This window comes from Pollachius pollachius, assembly GCF_949987615.1.
Source record: "Pollachius pollachius genome assembly, chromosome: 10".
NCBI lineage: Eukaryota > Metazoa > Chordata > Actinopteri > Gadiformes > Gadidae > Pollachius > Pollachius pollachius.
This window is the reverse complement of record NC_136943.1, coordinates 5,854,014-5,869,013: the sequence shown is the minus strand read 5'-3', so window position 1 is coordinate 5,869,013 and position 15,000 is coordinate 5,854,014. Positions and strand designations below refer to the sequence as shown.

The window sequence follows — 15,000 nt, the reverse complement described above, 5'->3', positions numbered from 1 at the left end:
CAGTGTGTACCGGCCACTGTGTACCAGCCAGTGTGTACCAGCCACTGTGTACCAGCCAGTGTGTACCAGCCAGTGTGTACCGGCCACTGTGTACCAGCCAGTGTGTACCAGCCAGTGTGTACCGGCCACTGTGTACCAGCCAGTGTGTACCAGCCACTGTGTACCAGCCAGCCTAACGGCCTCCACTAAAGTCCTCTCTCCCCTCCCCCAGACAGAGCCCTGCTGCCGTACCTCTCCCAGGGCTCCGTAGCCCAAGGCAAGCTGGAAGCTCTGGTAGCACAGCAAACCAAGGACCTCCAGCACGCCTTCAGCTGTGAGTGTTTGATGGTCCGTGTGTGTCTGAGCGTATGTGTGTGTGTGTGCGTGTGGGTCGGGCGGGTCGGCGTGCATTCAGAGGAAATGGGTTCGATGCCCGTTTGACGGCAGACTCTCAATCTCGAGCCTCCTCTCTGTGATCCTCTCAGCCTTCGTGTCGTTATTCAGCCGCTCGCTTGGTCCCGGGAGACCGACAGGGTCTTAATTAGAAACCGTAATGTCCCACTACTCTGGTCAGCCACGGTCGGCTGCTACAGACAGACAGACAGACACACAATCAGACTGGCAGAACGACAAGTATGACATTCTTAAAGTTGGCTAGCCACACCAGTCCCCTCACGCGATGGCGTGCACGGCTTGAGGCTGCATACAGCTCTTCATCTGACCCAGTAGACAGCTTACATGGTGGGAATAGGAAGACGTTCTGTAGTGGTCTCGCGGTCCAGACTTATGGTTCTGCTTAGTACCGGGTGGTTCTCATCACCCTCCACTGGTGTCACGCTCAGCCACAGCCCTCCACCAACCAGGACCCGTTAGCGGATCCCACTGCCATCGATAAACAACCCCCAACCCCACCCCGCTCCTCACTTTCCCACCTGATCTCTGTGCACCGCGGCGTCTGGGAACAGCGCCGTTAATTCACGGAGGACGAGTATCGAGCAGCGCTGCCGGGGATGCTGCCGGGTCGATGGCCGCAGGATTTCCTGGTCCTTCCTTTAAGCCTGCAGCCACACGTCAATGTACGCACACGCACACACACACAAACGAACACTAAGACAGAGCTGAGAGAGTGCCACACCGACACATGAATACACAGATACACATAAACACAGACTTGTACACTTGTACGCTTATGCTCAAACTCAGCAACACCTTTTTACCAGTTAGCTGTTATGTAAAGGAGATGACCTGAGGAAAGGCTGAATGTGTTTTTATCTTGCTGTCGTCTCGCATAAACAATGCCCCGACCTGACCCCCAGCAACACCCCAACCTGACCCCCAACGACCACCCATCGATCCCTGACCACCCGGAACTCTATTGCACTATAAAAGAGCATAAAAAAGCATGAAAAGTGCATGATCAACAATTCTGTTAGATGGCCACACGATACAGACGTGTATATAAAAATAAGACAATTTTCTTTTAGTTTAAAGTGAAGCTGGGTGGGGGTGTTCCTTGTTTGGCTGTAAGTAAGGTTTGAGTGTGAAATCAAAGCTGGAAATTAGAGGAATGGCTCAACTCTGACAGCAGCCAGCAGCAGCCAGCGCATTAGCTGAATGAAATTGGAATTGGTTTGCTTTGTACGTGTCGGAAGAAAATGAAGATATTTAAGCACTCCTTCGATTCACTTCTTCCAAGGGGTGCTTCCGGCGATTTATCTGAAAGACAGAATTGAATTGATAGAAAATGGGGAAAAGCTGTGTGTTTGTGTGTGCTTTTGTGTGTGACACACACAGCGTGTGGCTTTGTCCTGTTTGATTGCGCAAGAAATTAGTTTGCTGATTTGCTGTGTTTTGCACAATTGTGTTTAGTGTGCAAACAGTTGTAATTGCATGTATTAATGGCTTGGGTCGAAGCGTGTTTCACATTGAGCACATTGTTTTACACACACACACACACACACACACACGCACACACACACACACACACACACATAGAGACACATACACACAGTGTTTCAGTGTCATTGGAAGGCGGGCGTGTAGAAAGAATGTAATCATGTAAAGTAGCAGGGAAGTGATTTAACATGGATGTAAAAACAAGCTGACATCTTCCAAACAACGTGTGCGTTCTCTGTGTGTGTGTCTGTGTGTGTGCGTCAGTCCCTCAGGTCAGATCCGTGGTGTATTGCACCGTGTCTCTGTTCCCAGAGGAGAACGAGGAGGTGGTGTGGAGATGCTTGGAGCAGAACCGGAACCAACCGGACGATCAAACCAAGCTGCAGAACTTTGGGTTGGAACAACTTTCCTTTTGTTTGAAACCATTTCCTTCATGGCCGCTCACTGTGGCATCTTCCACTCTCTCTCCTTCCGGTCTGCCTGTTTCTATCGATGTCTCACGGCCCAGCCAGAAATGTAACCGATAGTTAATTCACCAAAAAAAGACAACAAATTGAAACACACTATAATTTAATAGCATTGAATACATTTAAAGAAATAAATTAAGTCGGGTAATAAATGCAACAATGAGACTCAATAGATTTCAGCGTTCTGAAAAAGAAAGAATGTTGTGTATTTTAAACTGTGCAGCCAAAATAGAAGGTCCTAATTGAACATCTCCCAAATCATTTCCAACCTTTGGGACAGGATAACATGGGGCTGTCACTTAATGCAGCCCATTTGCATCTGTATTTTAGAAAAGATAATTGAGATAATGTACTTGCAAAGGCATAGTGTAATACCAGATAAGAAGGATGACATCAGCTCACCATTAAATCAAATCAATTCAATGACACAAGAAATGATGGAGTGATGGAACTAAACACACTTACAATTAATTTCTTGATGGCACCTGGGGTTGATGAATATCTTTTTCTACCTTCACTAACACAGGCTGGTCACTGTCAGCTATCTGTCTGTATGGCACTGTGAGCTCATTCCCTAAGCTTGAAGTCATCCACAGCCACTGGATCAACTCTGCTACTTTGCTTATTTTAGAAATTGCTCTCTCTTTCAAAGTGTCTCCGCAGCTTTGTGAATAGCTCTTAGCAAAGAATTTTTAGGGACGAATTATGAATTCCTAAAATAAATGCTGGGACCGCTTGGAGCCTGAAATGACAAAAATAATCATTATTCAGGTGTTATTTTATTTTTTAAATCTCAAATAATTTGACATTTCCTACTTTATATGTTCCCTTCTTTCCTTACAACAGAGGAAAACAGTGGTTAAAACATTATCAGGCAAATACTTTACAAAGATAAAGTATTATGGTCAATCTGAATCCCTATTTCTGGGATTTATATTGGTCTCATCATTGTCGAAGAATAATTGGGTGATTTACTCTGTGGATACAGACAGTATTTTCCTATATTCTGACAAAACGCTGATATTGTGTATCATTTAGACATACTGAGCATGACATGCATACATAATATGTAGTGTTAAGCGTTAAGCGTCACCACAGAACTTTTTGGGAAAAACAATTAAATTTTATCCCGCGTTTCATAGTTTATTTTATTCAACCCAAACTCAGTGAAATGCATTTAATAAATGATTTTTTTTTTAACTCAGCTCAGTATTATTCAAAACGGCTCATTCATTTTTATTAGGAATAGATTAGTTTTATTAATTAAGTAAATATAAATTAACCCCAATCACAGTTTTGACAGTGTAATACAAAAAAAATAGAGAAAAGGAAGAGAAAATCGATAGTATATATATTTAATGTTTTCATTTTACTTATTAACAACTATTTTCTATACTCTAGACTGGCAGCGCTCTGCGGTTTGCCGTTGCTTGAAGCAGCCATCACGTCCTTATCTTAGCTGTCAGAGACTGCATGGTGCCTCAGGCTGGCATTAATCAAACCCCTCGTAATAATATCCTTGTATTGGAAGGCGTTGGCTGAGGCGCAGTAGTTTATGTGTGTTTATTGCTTTGATTTGGTGTGTTTTTTGGTTTATCTGTTGCGTTCTGTAGCACATCTGTTTATACGTTCACTATGCCAGGGCTTCTCCTAAATGGGGTTACAGGAGATGTCTGACTTAAAAATCATTATTTTTTTTTAATGTATATATATTTTTCTTATACAGTATACAGTAGTACAGACCACACACTCAACCTCATACAGTGAGGTTAGTTTACTAATGAGGCCGATGTCATTAGCATTTAGTTAGGGGAGGGTTGGACAGTAGGGAGGTGGAGGGTTAGACAGTAGGGAGGTGGAGGGTTAGACAGTAGGGAGGTGGAGGGTTAGACAGTAGGGAGGTGGAGGGTTAGACAGTAGGGAGGTGGAGGGTTAGACAGTAGGGAGATGGAGGGTTAGACAGTAGGGATGAGTTAGGTAGGTGCACACAGGTGTGTGTGTGTGTGTGTGTGTGTGTAGGTGTGTGTGTGTGTGTGTGCGTGCGTGCGTGCGTGCGTGCGTGCGTGCGTGCGTGCGTGCGTGCGTGTGTGTGTGCGTTTTCCTGCATATCTTTGTTCTCTGTTCATGCGTGTGTGTGCATTATTCTCTGTAATCCAGGCCAAGCCCGGTCCTCCCCAGCTTCCTGGCCCCCCCAGAGGGATGTGAGGGGCCCTTCTTCAGGCTGGAGCCCACAGCACACAGCAACGGCTGCTTCCTGGCCGTCCTCACCAGGGAGGTAAGGAGCTCTGCGCTTGGCGCGGGAAGCCTTTTCTCCAACCCAAACGACCCAATCGGCTGATTGTCAATGCGACTCAAAATGGGTTGCATGGGACACCAACCCCACCACCACCATCACCGCCTCCTTCATCACCACCAGCTCCACCTCCTTCCCAACCACCACCACCCCCCCCCTTTCCACCTGTACCTAATCCCTCTGCTACTCTAAGCCCCGCCCCCGTCTCGGTGCTCGCCTTGCTTTCATCTCACGAACCTTAAATAGCGGCGCTGAGCGGGCCGCTTCAAAGGCAGCCCGCGTCGGCGTGGCGATCGCACCGGAAGAGGCGGGATTATTAGGGCAGGCAGACGAGGAAGAGGATGAGGAAGAGGAAGAGGCCTGTCTGCTTGGCTTCAAGAGACAACTTGTCAGCAAACCAAGTGAGGATTGAAGCTTACTGAGAGGGGAGAAACATTAAGCAGGAGGTTTACTGATGAGGAGAGGAGGGAGGAGGAGAGACGTCTAGAAATCTGTCTCAAAAGCATCTCAACCACTGATGCGAAGAGGTTGAGGTGACAGACAGACAGACATGTGACGGGTCGGGTCACAAATAACACACAACGCATACACAACGTACAATACACAACACACCACACATAACACACAACACCAAACACACAACAAATACACAAACAACGTACAACACGTGACACACAGCACGAAACACACAACACACATTTAACGTACGATGCACAACACAAAAACACAGCCAACAACACACTACACAGTTCACATACACACACTCACAACGTACAACCTGTTCAAACAGGATCTCAAGACCAGATCGTTGGTTTGAATGTTGGGGCGAGAGAGAGAGAGAGAGAGAGAAAGAGAGATCAATAAGAGATGGGAAGTGTGTGTGTGTGTGTTACCGTCTGGAGAGCCAAGAGAATTGGCCTTGTGTTTATGTCTAATGGAAGGAGACAGTGAAGACAGGAGTGAGAGGCAAGGGAAGGCAGAGGTTGTAAAGAAAACTGTAGTCTGCTGTGATATAAGATATAAGACCATCATGAAACAGACACACAGATACACACAAGGGGCCTGCTTATGAATAAATGTCTCACAAAACTCTTCTGCTAATACATGTTTTAATACTGCTGTCGCTCACTTTCTGTCCAGAAAGTAGTTATGATGAGCACATTATTGTGTGTGTGTGGGTGTGTGTGGGTGTATGTGTGTGTCTGTTGACACACACATACACCCACACACACCTACACAGACACACACACACATACACACACAAACACAAAGACACACACACACTAACACCTACACACACACACACACCAACACACACACACACACACACACACCAAAGTGTGTTGCAGAATCTTGATGTACACCCTCCTGCCGCCTAATTTATTTTTTACATGTTTACATAGACGCTAGCGTTCCGCACATTTTCCAATTATATAAATTAATAAACAAACGTAATAAAAGCGCTGCTCTCTCTCGTGCTTACGACGGCGCTGTGCTCCGGTTATTCCCCCCCCGCCCGCCCTGCAGCGCGGCCAGCCCCTCTCACGCTACCAGCATCTGTTTCCGCCCTGCCATCCATCAGCTTTTATACGCCCGCAGACAGGGATGAGAAGATAATGAAAGCGCCATGATGGTGACATAGACCACCTTACTTCTTTTTGCGCCGTCCTTTTTTTTTTTTTTTTTCTCGTTACCTCCATGCCTCCCAATAAACTCAGCTAATCAAAAGTTATCGTTGCACTTGGAAAAACGAGGCCGTAAAGTCAGCAATTAGATTGGTGTTGGAATGCAGTTTATGCGCGTCAGCTACGGTCATAGGAAGGAGGGCGGGGGCGGGGGCGGGGGTGATAGTAAAGAGCTTTATTAGTTTCTTCCCCATAACGGGAGCTAGAGGGGGACGTGGCCACGCGGTGGTGTGTGTGTGGCCTCGCAGTAGAGGCCACTGTTGGGACCGACAGAGGGGGGGGGGGGTGACAGAGTGACCCCGAAACGTCCAGAGACCCTCTGATACGGCGCGGTCAATAAGGAGGTAATTCAAAACCGTTTATCTTCATCACGGCTCACCTTCACCGGGAGGATCAGTGTCTGCTAGCAAAAGGAAAACATGTCCGCCGCGGCATATAAATGATATGCAACATTACATTTTTTAATGAAGCCACAAAAAAAAAGAAGGGGCTGACACCCAGAGGTGGAATAAATCATGAGTTGTACACAGCGTTAGATTGTAGTGTGACCTCAATGTTAACACGCTACACTTCCTGACTTGGCCGTTCTTGGCTTTAAATGAACACCCTACTGATTCAGCTCCGGGGTAAACCCCCCCCCCCCCCAGCCTTTAGTTAGTTAAGGGCTGGGACAGAATGGGTTGGGCTCTGGGGTTGACATTGTTGGTTAAAGGAGATGGAGAAGATGTTTGATTAGAAGGGCTGATGAGGAGGAGAAGGGAGGTGGGAGGAGGAGGAGGAGTAGGTTCGGCTGAATAATTCAGCCCCCCCCTGCCTGTATGAGTTAGCATCAACCAGGGGTTCAGGGTGAGCTCACAGCAGGCTACACTCTGGATTCCCAAGCACCGTGGTGCAGATGCGTGCACGCGGCGATAGGCAAGTGGCGGCCCCGTGCGCGGCCCTCTATTGGTGCACCGCTCGAACCAATCAAAGCAGGGTGTGTGAGCACCCGATGCATTCTACGCCCGTGTGCATTATCCCATCCTGCACGTGGACACATCTGCATACAAGTACAAATAGGTGCATAAACAAACAAGGCAGGAAAAAAAACAAGCTGAGAGCTCCCTGGAGTGGTTGCGGTGTGTGTGAATAATTCAGGCATGGAAGGAGTGGAGCGGTGACTTCTCCGTTTGTACAAAAGGACTCAGTGTTCTCTCTCTCTCTCTCTCTCTCACTCTCAACCTCTCTCCTTCAACTCTGGCCTCCTTGCTCCTCCTCTTGCCCTCTGCTCTTTCCTCTCCCTGTCCTTGTCCTCAGGTAAACGTCATCCATCCCTCCTCTTCCTCCTCCTCCTCCTCTCTGCCCTCTTCTTCATTAGATGTGTGGGCTCATGGAGCAGATCCTATGGGCTCCTTCGGGGTTCTTCATATACAATCTAATATATTTCCTCACGTAACGACCGTCTGCCTGTGGCTGCGTGTGTGATTAAGGACGGCAGGGGAGTGGTTTCCCCGCTTAAAGGTGGTGCGTTACATCATGATCTCATTTGTGCAGCAAGTGTGTTGAAGATTAAATAAAGACAATTATAGTGAGCGAGCGATGTGTCTTCAACAAGACCTCCTCTGCAGTCCTCGGGTAGCAAACAATGTTCAGAAGATTCTCCACAGGGCATTATCGCAGTGAATAGCACTATAATAATCCCTTCATGTTCCCAAGAGCTAGAGCTATCACTTTGTTAAAGAAGGAAAGGAACAAAGCCAAATTAATAAATAATGAATGAAAAGCAATTGTTATACAATGCAATAAAACAGGGACTGGACTGTCCTGGTTGTACATGGCAAAGATGCATATAAAAAATGCAAAGATCTGCTGGTTCAGCCTAACCAATTGGTGGCCTTTCTGTGCATTAGTCAGAGCCGCTGCCTCTCTGCTGAGTCATCATTCCCACTTCTGTTCCTCTGTCCCATCTTTGTTTTAGCCGGAGCCCGTGGAGGAGGAGACTCCGCAGGAGGTTCTCAGAAGGGCGAACGCCAAGGGCCTATTGGACAAGATAGGTGTCCATCAGGCCTCGGACTCCGCAGGAGGTTCTCAGAAGGGCGAACGCCAAGGGCCTATTGGACAAGATAGGTGTCCATCAGGCCTCGACCAGGAGAGCCAAGAAGGGTGCGGCCTCTCGAACGGCCAAAGAGACCCAGCTCCCCCGGGCGCTGCACCCTCACCCCGGTGCCCCTGGGGGTAACCCCCCCAGGCTGGGCCAGCCGCGGACCCCCGAGCCCAAGACCAGCGGCCCCGCTCCCGGGCTAGACCTGCACGGGTGGACCAACCGGCGGCCAGCCCTACAAGGTGAGCCTCACAACATGGTCCCCGGAGAGCGGAGCATCAAGACCCTGAGCAGGGGGTGGCTCTGGGGTTGCCAAGCATCACTACCAGGCCCCTGTGTACCTGGAGCAAGGCACTGGGGTTGAGGGTTGGGTTCCCATTGGAAATGTGTCTAACGTAAACAAAACACCCTTAGGACAAAGGTGTCCAAAATGTGTGACGCATTGACCAGAGAGTGGATTATGGTGCTGGTGTGTCCACCACCTCTGGTGTCCTCCCTCCTAATGCGTGTCACTTCCTGTAATGTCGTACTGTCCTCCTCCAACATACTGAGCGTTGTGACCCGTCTGCCCTGCAGCCAAGACCCCCTGCTGGCAGCCCACCAAGACCAACGCCGCCAACGCCACCACCGCCACCACCGCCACCACCACCGCCAACGCCACTTACGCCACCACCACCGCCAACGCCACCACCACCGCCACCAACCCCTCTGCGTCTAGGGAGGGCGGGGACGGCCTCCGCCAATCAGCCGAAGCGGTGCCATATAAGGGCGTGGCTCATGCCCCGCCCCCCACCCTCAACGGCGCCGCTTCCATCCCCTTTCTGACCCGCATGGCCCCGCCCAAGGCGCCTCCCCCGCTGGTGATGGTGGCCACGCCCACTAGGGCGCGGCCCTGCCTGGTCTTGAAGTCGCTCACCTTGCCCCCCGTTCAGCTCCCCAACTCCAAGCCGGCCAATCACAGCCGAGCGGGGGCGAGCTGGGGGGGTTGCAACCCCACCTTCAGCTGCCACAGCTGGAGGCCCGGCCCGTCCCAGGCGGGGCACCCCCCCACCCGCTCCAGCGGCAGCCTCCACAGGGACCTCCCGTTCCCGCTGCGGCCCTGGCTGTAGCGCCGCGCTCCGGTGCGGAGCGCCAAGGAAACACACGACAAGTTTGACGCTCCTAAATGTTCTTCAAACACAAAGAAACGCCAACCCCTGCCCGAATGCCTTCGGTATTTGAAAGTTTTACTTTCCTTGTAAACCACGTAGCTTATCAATGCTCGCGTCGTAGCTGATGTAAATGCACAACGTTTTTAACCTTAGCCAATAGCTGCGCAGCAAACACACTGTTTGTATTGTATTAGCTTACTTTGCCATGTAGGACAAGCCTGTGTCTGTTTGAGTGCCCTGCCCAGGTGTCAGATCAGTGTCATGTAATGATGTGACAGGCCGGTTGCGACCTTGAAGAGGGACAGCCCGTGTGGAAATAAAAGAAGCCACTGCCCATCTTTTGGTCATGTGTTTATTGTCACAACAGATTACATTTACATTGTGGAGATGAGTGAAGAACAGAATTGACATGATTTACAGCATCTGTGTTAGTGTGTCGGTTTGTGTGTGTGTTTAAAGAAATCTGTGTGTGTGTGTGTGTGTGTAGGTATGTGTGCGTGTGTAAGCATGTGTGTATTTGTGTGTAGGGATTTGTGTGTGTAGGGATGTGTGCGTGTTTGTGTGTAGGAATCTGTGTGTGTGTGTAGGTGTGTGTTTGTGTGTAGGAATATGTTTGTGTGTTGGTATATGTGTGTGTTGGCATGTGTGCGTGTGTGTGTGTGCAGGACCGTGTGTAGGCCTTTTTGCGTGTTTGTGTATAAATCTGTGTGTGTGGGTTTGGGTGCGTGTGCAGATAAGTGCAGATGTTGGATTTAATTTACACATTTCAAGTCAAGTGCAGGTGACGACCCAGAAATTCAGAAGCTGGCTGGTTCTGATAGCAGTGAGAGAAACAGGTGAACAGTTTGTATGTGTGTGCCTGGAGGTGAACGTTTTGTGTTGGTGACTTTACTGGTTAAGATAAAAACCATTTTTCTCCTTTTAAGGTCTTGTTACACATTCTTTTTTTTTCCCAATGGCAGGGAAACAAAAACCTGAAACAACGTGGTCGGTCCCTGACTGAGACAAACCTCTAGGTTCTAGATTTTTTATTCATCATACATCGATTCGTCACACACACATTCTTCACTCTCTGAGTCTGTAGTTAGACATTAAGCATTTTCTTAAAATGTAACACAAATATTTGTAAAAACATAAAAACTCCATAATCCTGCTACGATGATCAAATTGTAGAATAAAAAAAGAAAGATAAATAAACTAAATTGAAAATGTCGCACTTGTAATTCCTGCCACGGTTCAGTGGAGTTGCCATTTGTACGCAGGGAATCTACAAATGTGCTTACCCAAGACCCTCACTAACTCATCAACATAATACACATCCCATCAAGATAACATGCAATAACCAACGCCCGCTTCTTTTCTATCACCAGTAGCAAAAGGTCACCGCTCACTGGAGTCAGCCGGCTTTGTTTGACTGCCTGTTTTGTTCGTCCGCCTGTTTTGTTCGTCTGCCCCAAATCCCTCTTCTTACACACAATCATTTACATACACTACACATACTTTCCATTACTATAAGGTTTTTCCACGAAAAGCAATTTTATCCTTCAAATCCCCCGTCCAAGGGGTTCAAAGGCCGTGACTACATGTGGTGAGGAGATGGAGGCTGTTGATTGGTCGGTGGCCTTGTCCCGTGTAAAAGACCATAGACAAAAATAGTTAGCATAAACCACGGACAAAAACACACCTCACACGGGGGACAAAGACGTTGGTATGGCTGGGTGGCGGCAGCGTTCGGAGCACACACCCAACAAGGCGACGGCGCCGTTCGTTCAAAAGTCCGGCCGAGGCCTCCGTCCGTCTCCCTCCTGGTTCGCCTACTGGGCCGTTTGCTACATCATGTATGTACACTGTCGGTCGCCGTGTCACCATGGACACCGTGTCGCCGTGGACACCGTGTCGCCGTGGCGACGAGCATTTGTGAACGGCGTCCAGGTTGACGGGGTTCGGTTTATCGTGGATAGGGTCGGTCGGTAGGGCGGGGGGAGGGGTTAGTCGTGTGGGGTGAGGTGTGGTGGAAGGGGGGGGGAGAGAGGGGTCAATGCGGGCCCCCCCGGTCATTGCTGGGGCAGTTCCGACGGCTGCTTCTTGGTCTTCAGATTGTCTATGAGCGACTGCACGCTGCGCTTCACGCTGGTGGTCACGCGTCGCGTCACCGAGTCGGGGGAGGTGGAGGAGGAGGTGGAGGAGGAGCAGGAGGCAGCCCTCTGGGAGGGCGGGCGCGCCACCAGACACTTCTGGTAGCGCAGCTGAAAGGAGAAGGAGGTGAAGACAGTGTCACTTTCATCATCATCACGGCGACCGATAAAAGGTACGGTTGACGAAAAGGTTATTGGCAACCGATACAAGTTGAGGTTGAAGGATTCAAATGGGAGGGGGGAGAGAGGTGTTAGTGTAAGCTTTATTAAATCCTTCACGGTTGTTTCTGGACGATGTCATCGGGGGAGGGGTGGGTGATAATGAAGCCAGCCAACAAAGTGTGACCTCACCACACACGCGGCCTGCACCGCCTCCGACACGCAGCCGGCGTTGGGCTCGCACCAGAAGATGTGGCACTGGAAGTGCTGGTTCCCGGAGTCCATGATGAAGGCGAAGGTGTGCACGTCCCGGCCCACGCCCATGAAGGACAGGAAGCGCACGCGGCACTCCACAAGTACCTCCTCCTCCTCTTCCTGTAGGGCCGACACACTCACATGAGTAGTGGGCCCCGACCGTAATAACGTCAACACCGCCGCACAAGTATCAGACCAATCGCATCGCTCACACAGAGGCTCTCCGGAAGTCAACATTACGAGCTTGTGTTGAGAGTACGTCATCAACGCCGCACAAGCATCAGACCAATCGCATCGCTCACACAGAGGCACTGGCGGAACTGATCATTACAGCAATAGCATCCATGCTTACCCTACTATGTGCTCCCATTATTTTTAATTGTCAGCGAGCGAGTTTGCAATTCTGTTCGTGGCGCCGTGCAATGAAACCAAAACCGAAAGCGAAAGAGGCTGTTTAACCTTTTCCTTGATGACGGCGACGTCGGCGTCGGCCACACTCAGGATCACAGGAGTCCAGTCCTCCTTCCCTGTGGAGGCCAGCAGGTTCTCTATGGCGCTGTTGATCACGTCCATACCTGAGGACGGAGACCAACATCTCAGATAGACCCAGTGCTGTGTGTGGGTGTCTGTGTGGTGTGTGTGTATGTGTGTGAATATGTGTGTGTGTTTGTGTGAACGTGTGTTTGTGTGTGTGTGTGTAGGTCTGTGAATGTATGTGTGTGTGCGTGTGGGTTTTTGGGTGTGTGTGTGCGTGTGTGTGGGAATATGTGTTTGTGTATGTGTGTATGAGCGTGTGTCTATGTGTATTTGTGTGTGTGTGTGTGTTTGACAGTGTGTGGGTGTGTGTTTGACAGTGTGTGTATGTGTGTGTGTGTGTGTGTGGGAATATGTGTTTGTGTATGTGTGTATGAGCGTGTCTATGTGTATTTGTGTGTGTGTGTGTGTGTGTGCTTGTGTGTGTGTGTGCTTCTCTGTGTGTGTGTGGGTGGGCATTGAATGTTTTACCGATCGGCCGAGACACAGACGTCATGCCGAGGTACAGCACATGGAATTTCTGCACCAACTCAGTCTTTGGCATCGGAAACTCTGCAGGGAAAAACACACACCACACACATGCACACACACACACACACACACACACACACACACACACACACACACACACACACACACACACACACAAACACACATACAAACAGACACACACACAAACGGACACACACGCACACACACACACACACACGCGCAAATGCTTGTTAATGTTTCGACAATTTCGGATTGTGTTGAACTAATTAGGTCATGAAGGAAGGAGATGAAAGTGTATCCACGCAGACGCCAAATTTCCAGGGACCGTCTTCTTGGAAGTAAATTCTCCTAAGACAATAGCCTGAGGGCTGTGGAGAGAATTCAACATGGCGGGGACGAGGGTGATTAAAGCTATTTACGCAACACCACATGATCAGCGATAGTAATAGTTTAGTGTTAAGATGTATCCTGTGGCAGAATTGACCAGTTTGGTTCAACAACAGAGCACAAATGTATCGTTGCATGTGATCTCTTTGGCTTAAAATATATAAAATATCAATGTATATTTCACTTAACCTTTGTATTAATCCTTGGTACGCACAATCAGCATCAAATACTCTTTGTCCTCCCAACCCACCTGTGTACAAACACAACCTCTCTATGACAGGTTATTAATGATTATTTATACCTCCTTAATGGATTTGTAAATTAAGTACTGGTTCCAGCCATTACTAACAGAACACAATGTTCTGGATCAGAGAACGTTTGAAAACTGAAGTCGCGTCTAAATGCTTATCAATGTTTAAAATAACATAATAAGTACCACCTGTATTATTACTGTGCAGACATCTAGACACCAGTAGCCCAGGTACTATGGCAACAGCAAGAGTCTCGGATTTTCTGAGTTACTTGAGTACCAACCAACGCGAGAAAACCTCCAAAACGAGCGAAAACAATGAGCCAATCGCAATATGACAAGGTGCAATGACAACCAGGCAGCAAGTAGCCTCGGCGACAGACGACTGTGACCAGTAGCTCTGACTCCATAGCAGGGATACGGTCCCACGCTTCTTTAAGCCTCCAAACTACAGCGACCATTTCCCCTCCAGTCTGCACACACACACACACACACACACACACACACACACACACACACACACACCGAGGTCACATGGGACTTGACTGTGGCACCCGGGCTCCTGTACTCCTCCACCCCATTCCTCCCTATAATTACACGGGGGCCGGAGAAGGGGCCAGGAGGGCAGTTTGTGAAGTGGAAAAGCGATGAGCGGTAATGGCGCCGCGTTTTGTGCGGCGAGTTTAGCCCTACCGTGCGACGCCATCGCTATCGTTAACAAGTGTTCCCGCCACGGGGCCATGTTGATAAGGGTGTTTCTTTCATTGGCCCACCCCTGAGAGGGGCTGCATGCCGCCACGAAGCCCGGCCCCGAGGCCAGATAATGGAATGTACGGCCGACTAAACCAATTTACCAAAGCAGGAACTATGACAGAAAGGCACTTTGTAAAGGCTGCTGGGTGAAATATCTGTGTCTGTGTGACTGTGGGAGAGTGTGTGGAAGAGGGTGTGTGTGTGTGTGTGTGTGTGTGTGTGTGTGTGTGTGTGTGTGAGCACACCTTGTAGGGGGACATCTGAGCCATTCTGTGAGGAGCTGCTGACTGCAGCCTTGGCACTCTTCCTCTCAGCCATAATCTGGAGAGGAGAGAGGAGAGAGGAGAGAGAGGAGGGAGGAGGAGAGAGGAGACGAGAGATTAAATGATGGAAAGAATGAGGAGAAAATGTTCGCTACAGAGAAGGGGAGAAAAAGAGGAGTGAGAAAACGTTTGATAGAACCGTAAAAAGGAGGAGAGGAGCA

General features: G+C 49.1%; 1 protein-coding gene and 1 pseudogene across 2 annotated transcripts in view; one reads left to right on the top strand and one right to left on the bottom strand.

Annotated features, from left to right (window-relative positions):
- The window catches only part of LOC307081628 (putative methyltransferase NSUN7), a gene marked incomplete at both ends in the record, with an annotated part of 26,429 nt that extends 16,920 nt beyond the window's left edge, over positions 1-9,509 (top strand). Inside the window, 6 exons of the mRNA XM_079744879.1 lie at positions 212-313; positions 2,140-2,269; positions 4,500-4,617; positions 8,278-8,310; positions 8,384-8,642; positions 8,977-9,509. Of these exons, the coding sequence (XP_079601005.1) occupies positions 212-313; positions 2,140-2,269; positions 4,500-4,617; positions 8,278-8,310; positions 8,384-8,642; positions 8,977-9,509 (1,175 nt within the window). The remainder of the gene's footprint in view (positions 1-211; positions 314-2,139; positions 2,270-4,499; positions 4,618-8,277; positions 8,311-8,383; positions 8,643-8,976) is intronic.
- Positions 9,510-9,907: 398 nt separating this feature from the next.
- Positions 9,908-15,000, bottom strand: part of LOC307081627 — a 22,848-nt pseudogene continuing 17,755 nt past the window's right edge. Inside the window, exons 6-10 of the transcript XR_013812813.1 lie at positions 14,762-14,837; positions 13,106-13,186; positions 12,560-12,675; positions 12,038-12,220; positions 9,908-11,797 (exon numbers count right to left, since the gene is read on the bottom strand). The product of XR_013812813.1 is annotated as an uncharacterized misc_RNA (transcript). The remainder of the gene's footprint in view (positions 11,798-12,037; positions 12,221-12,559; positions 12,676-13,105; positions 13,187-14,761; positions 14,838-15,000) is intronic.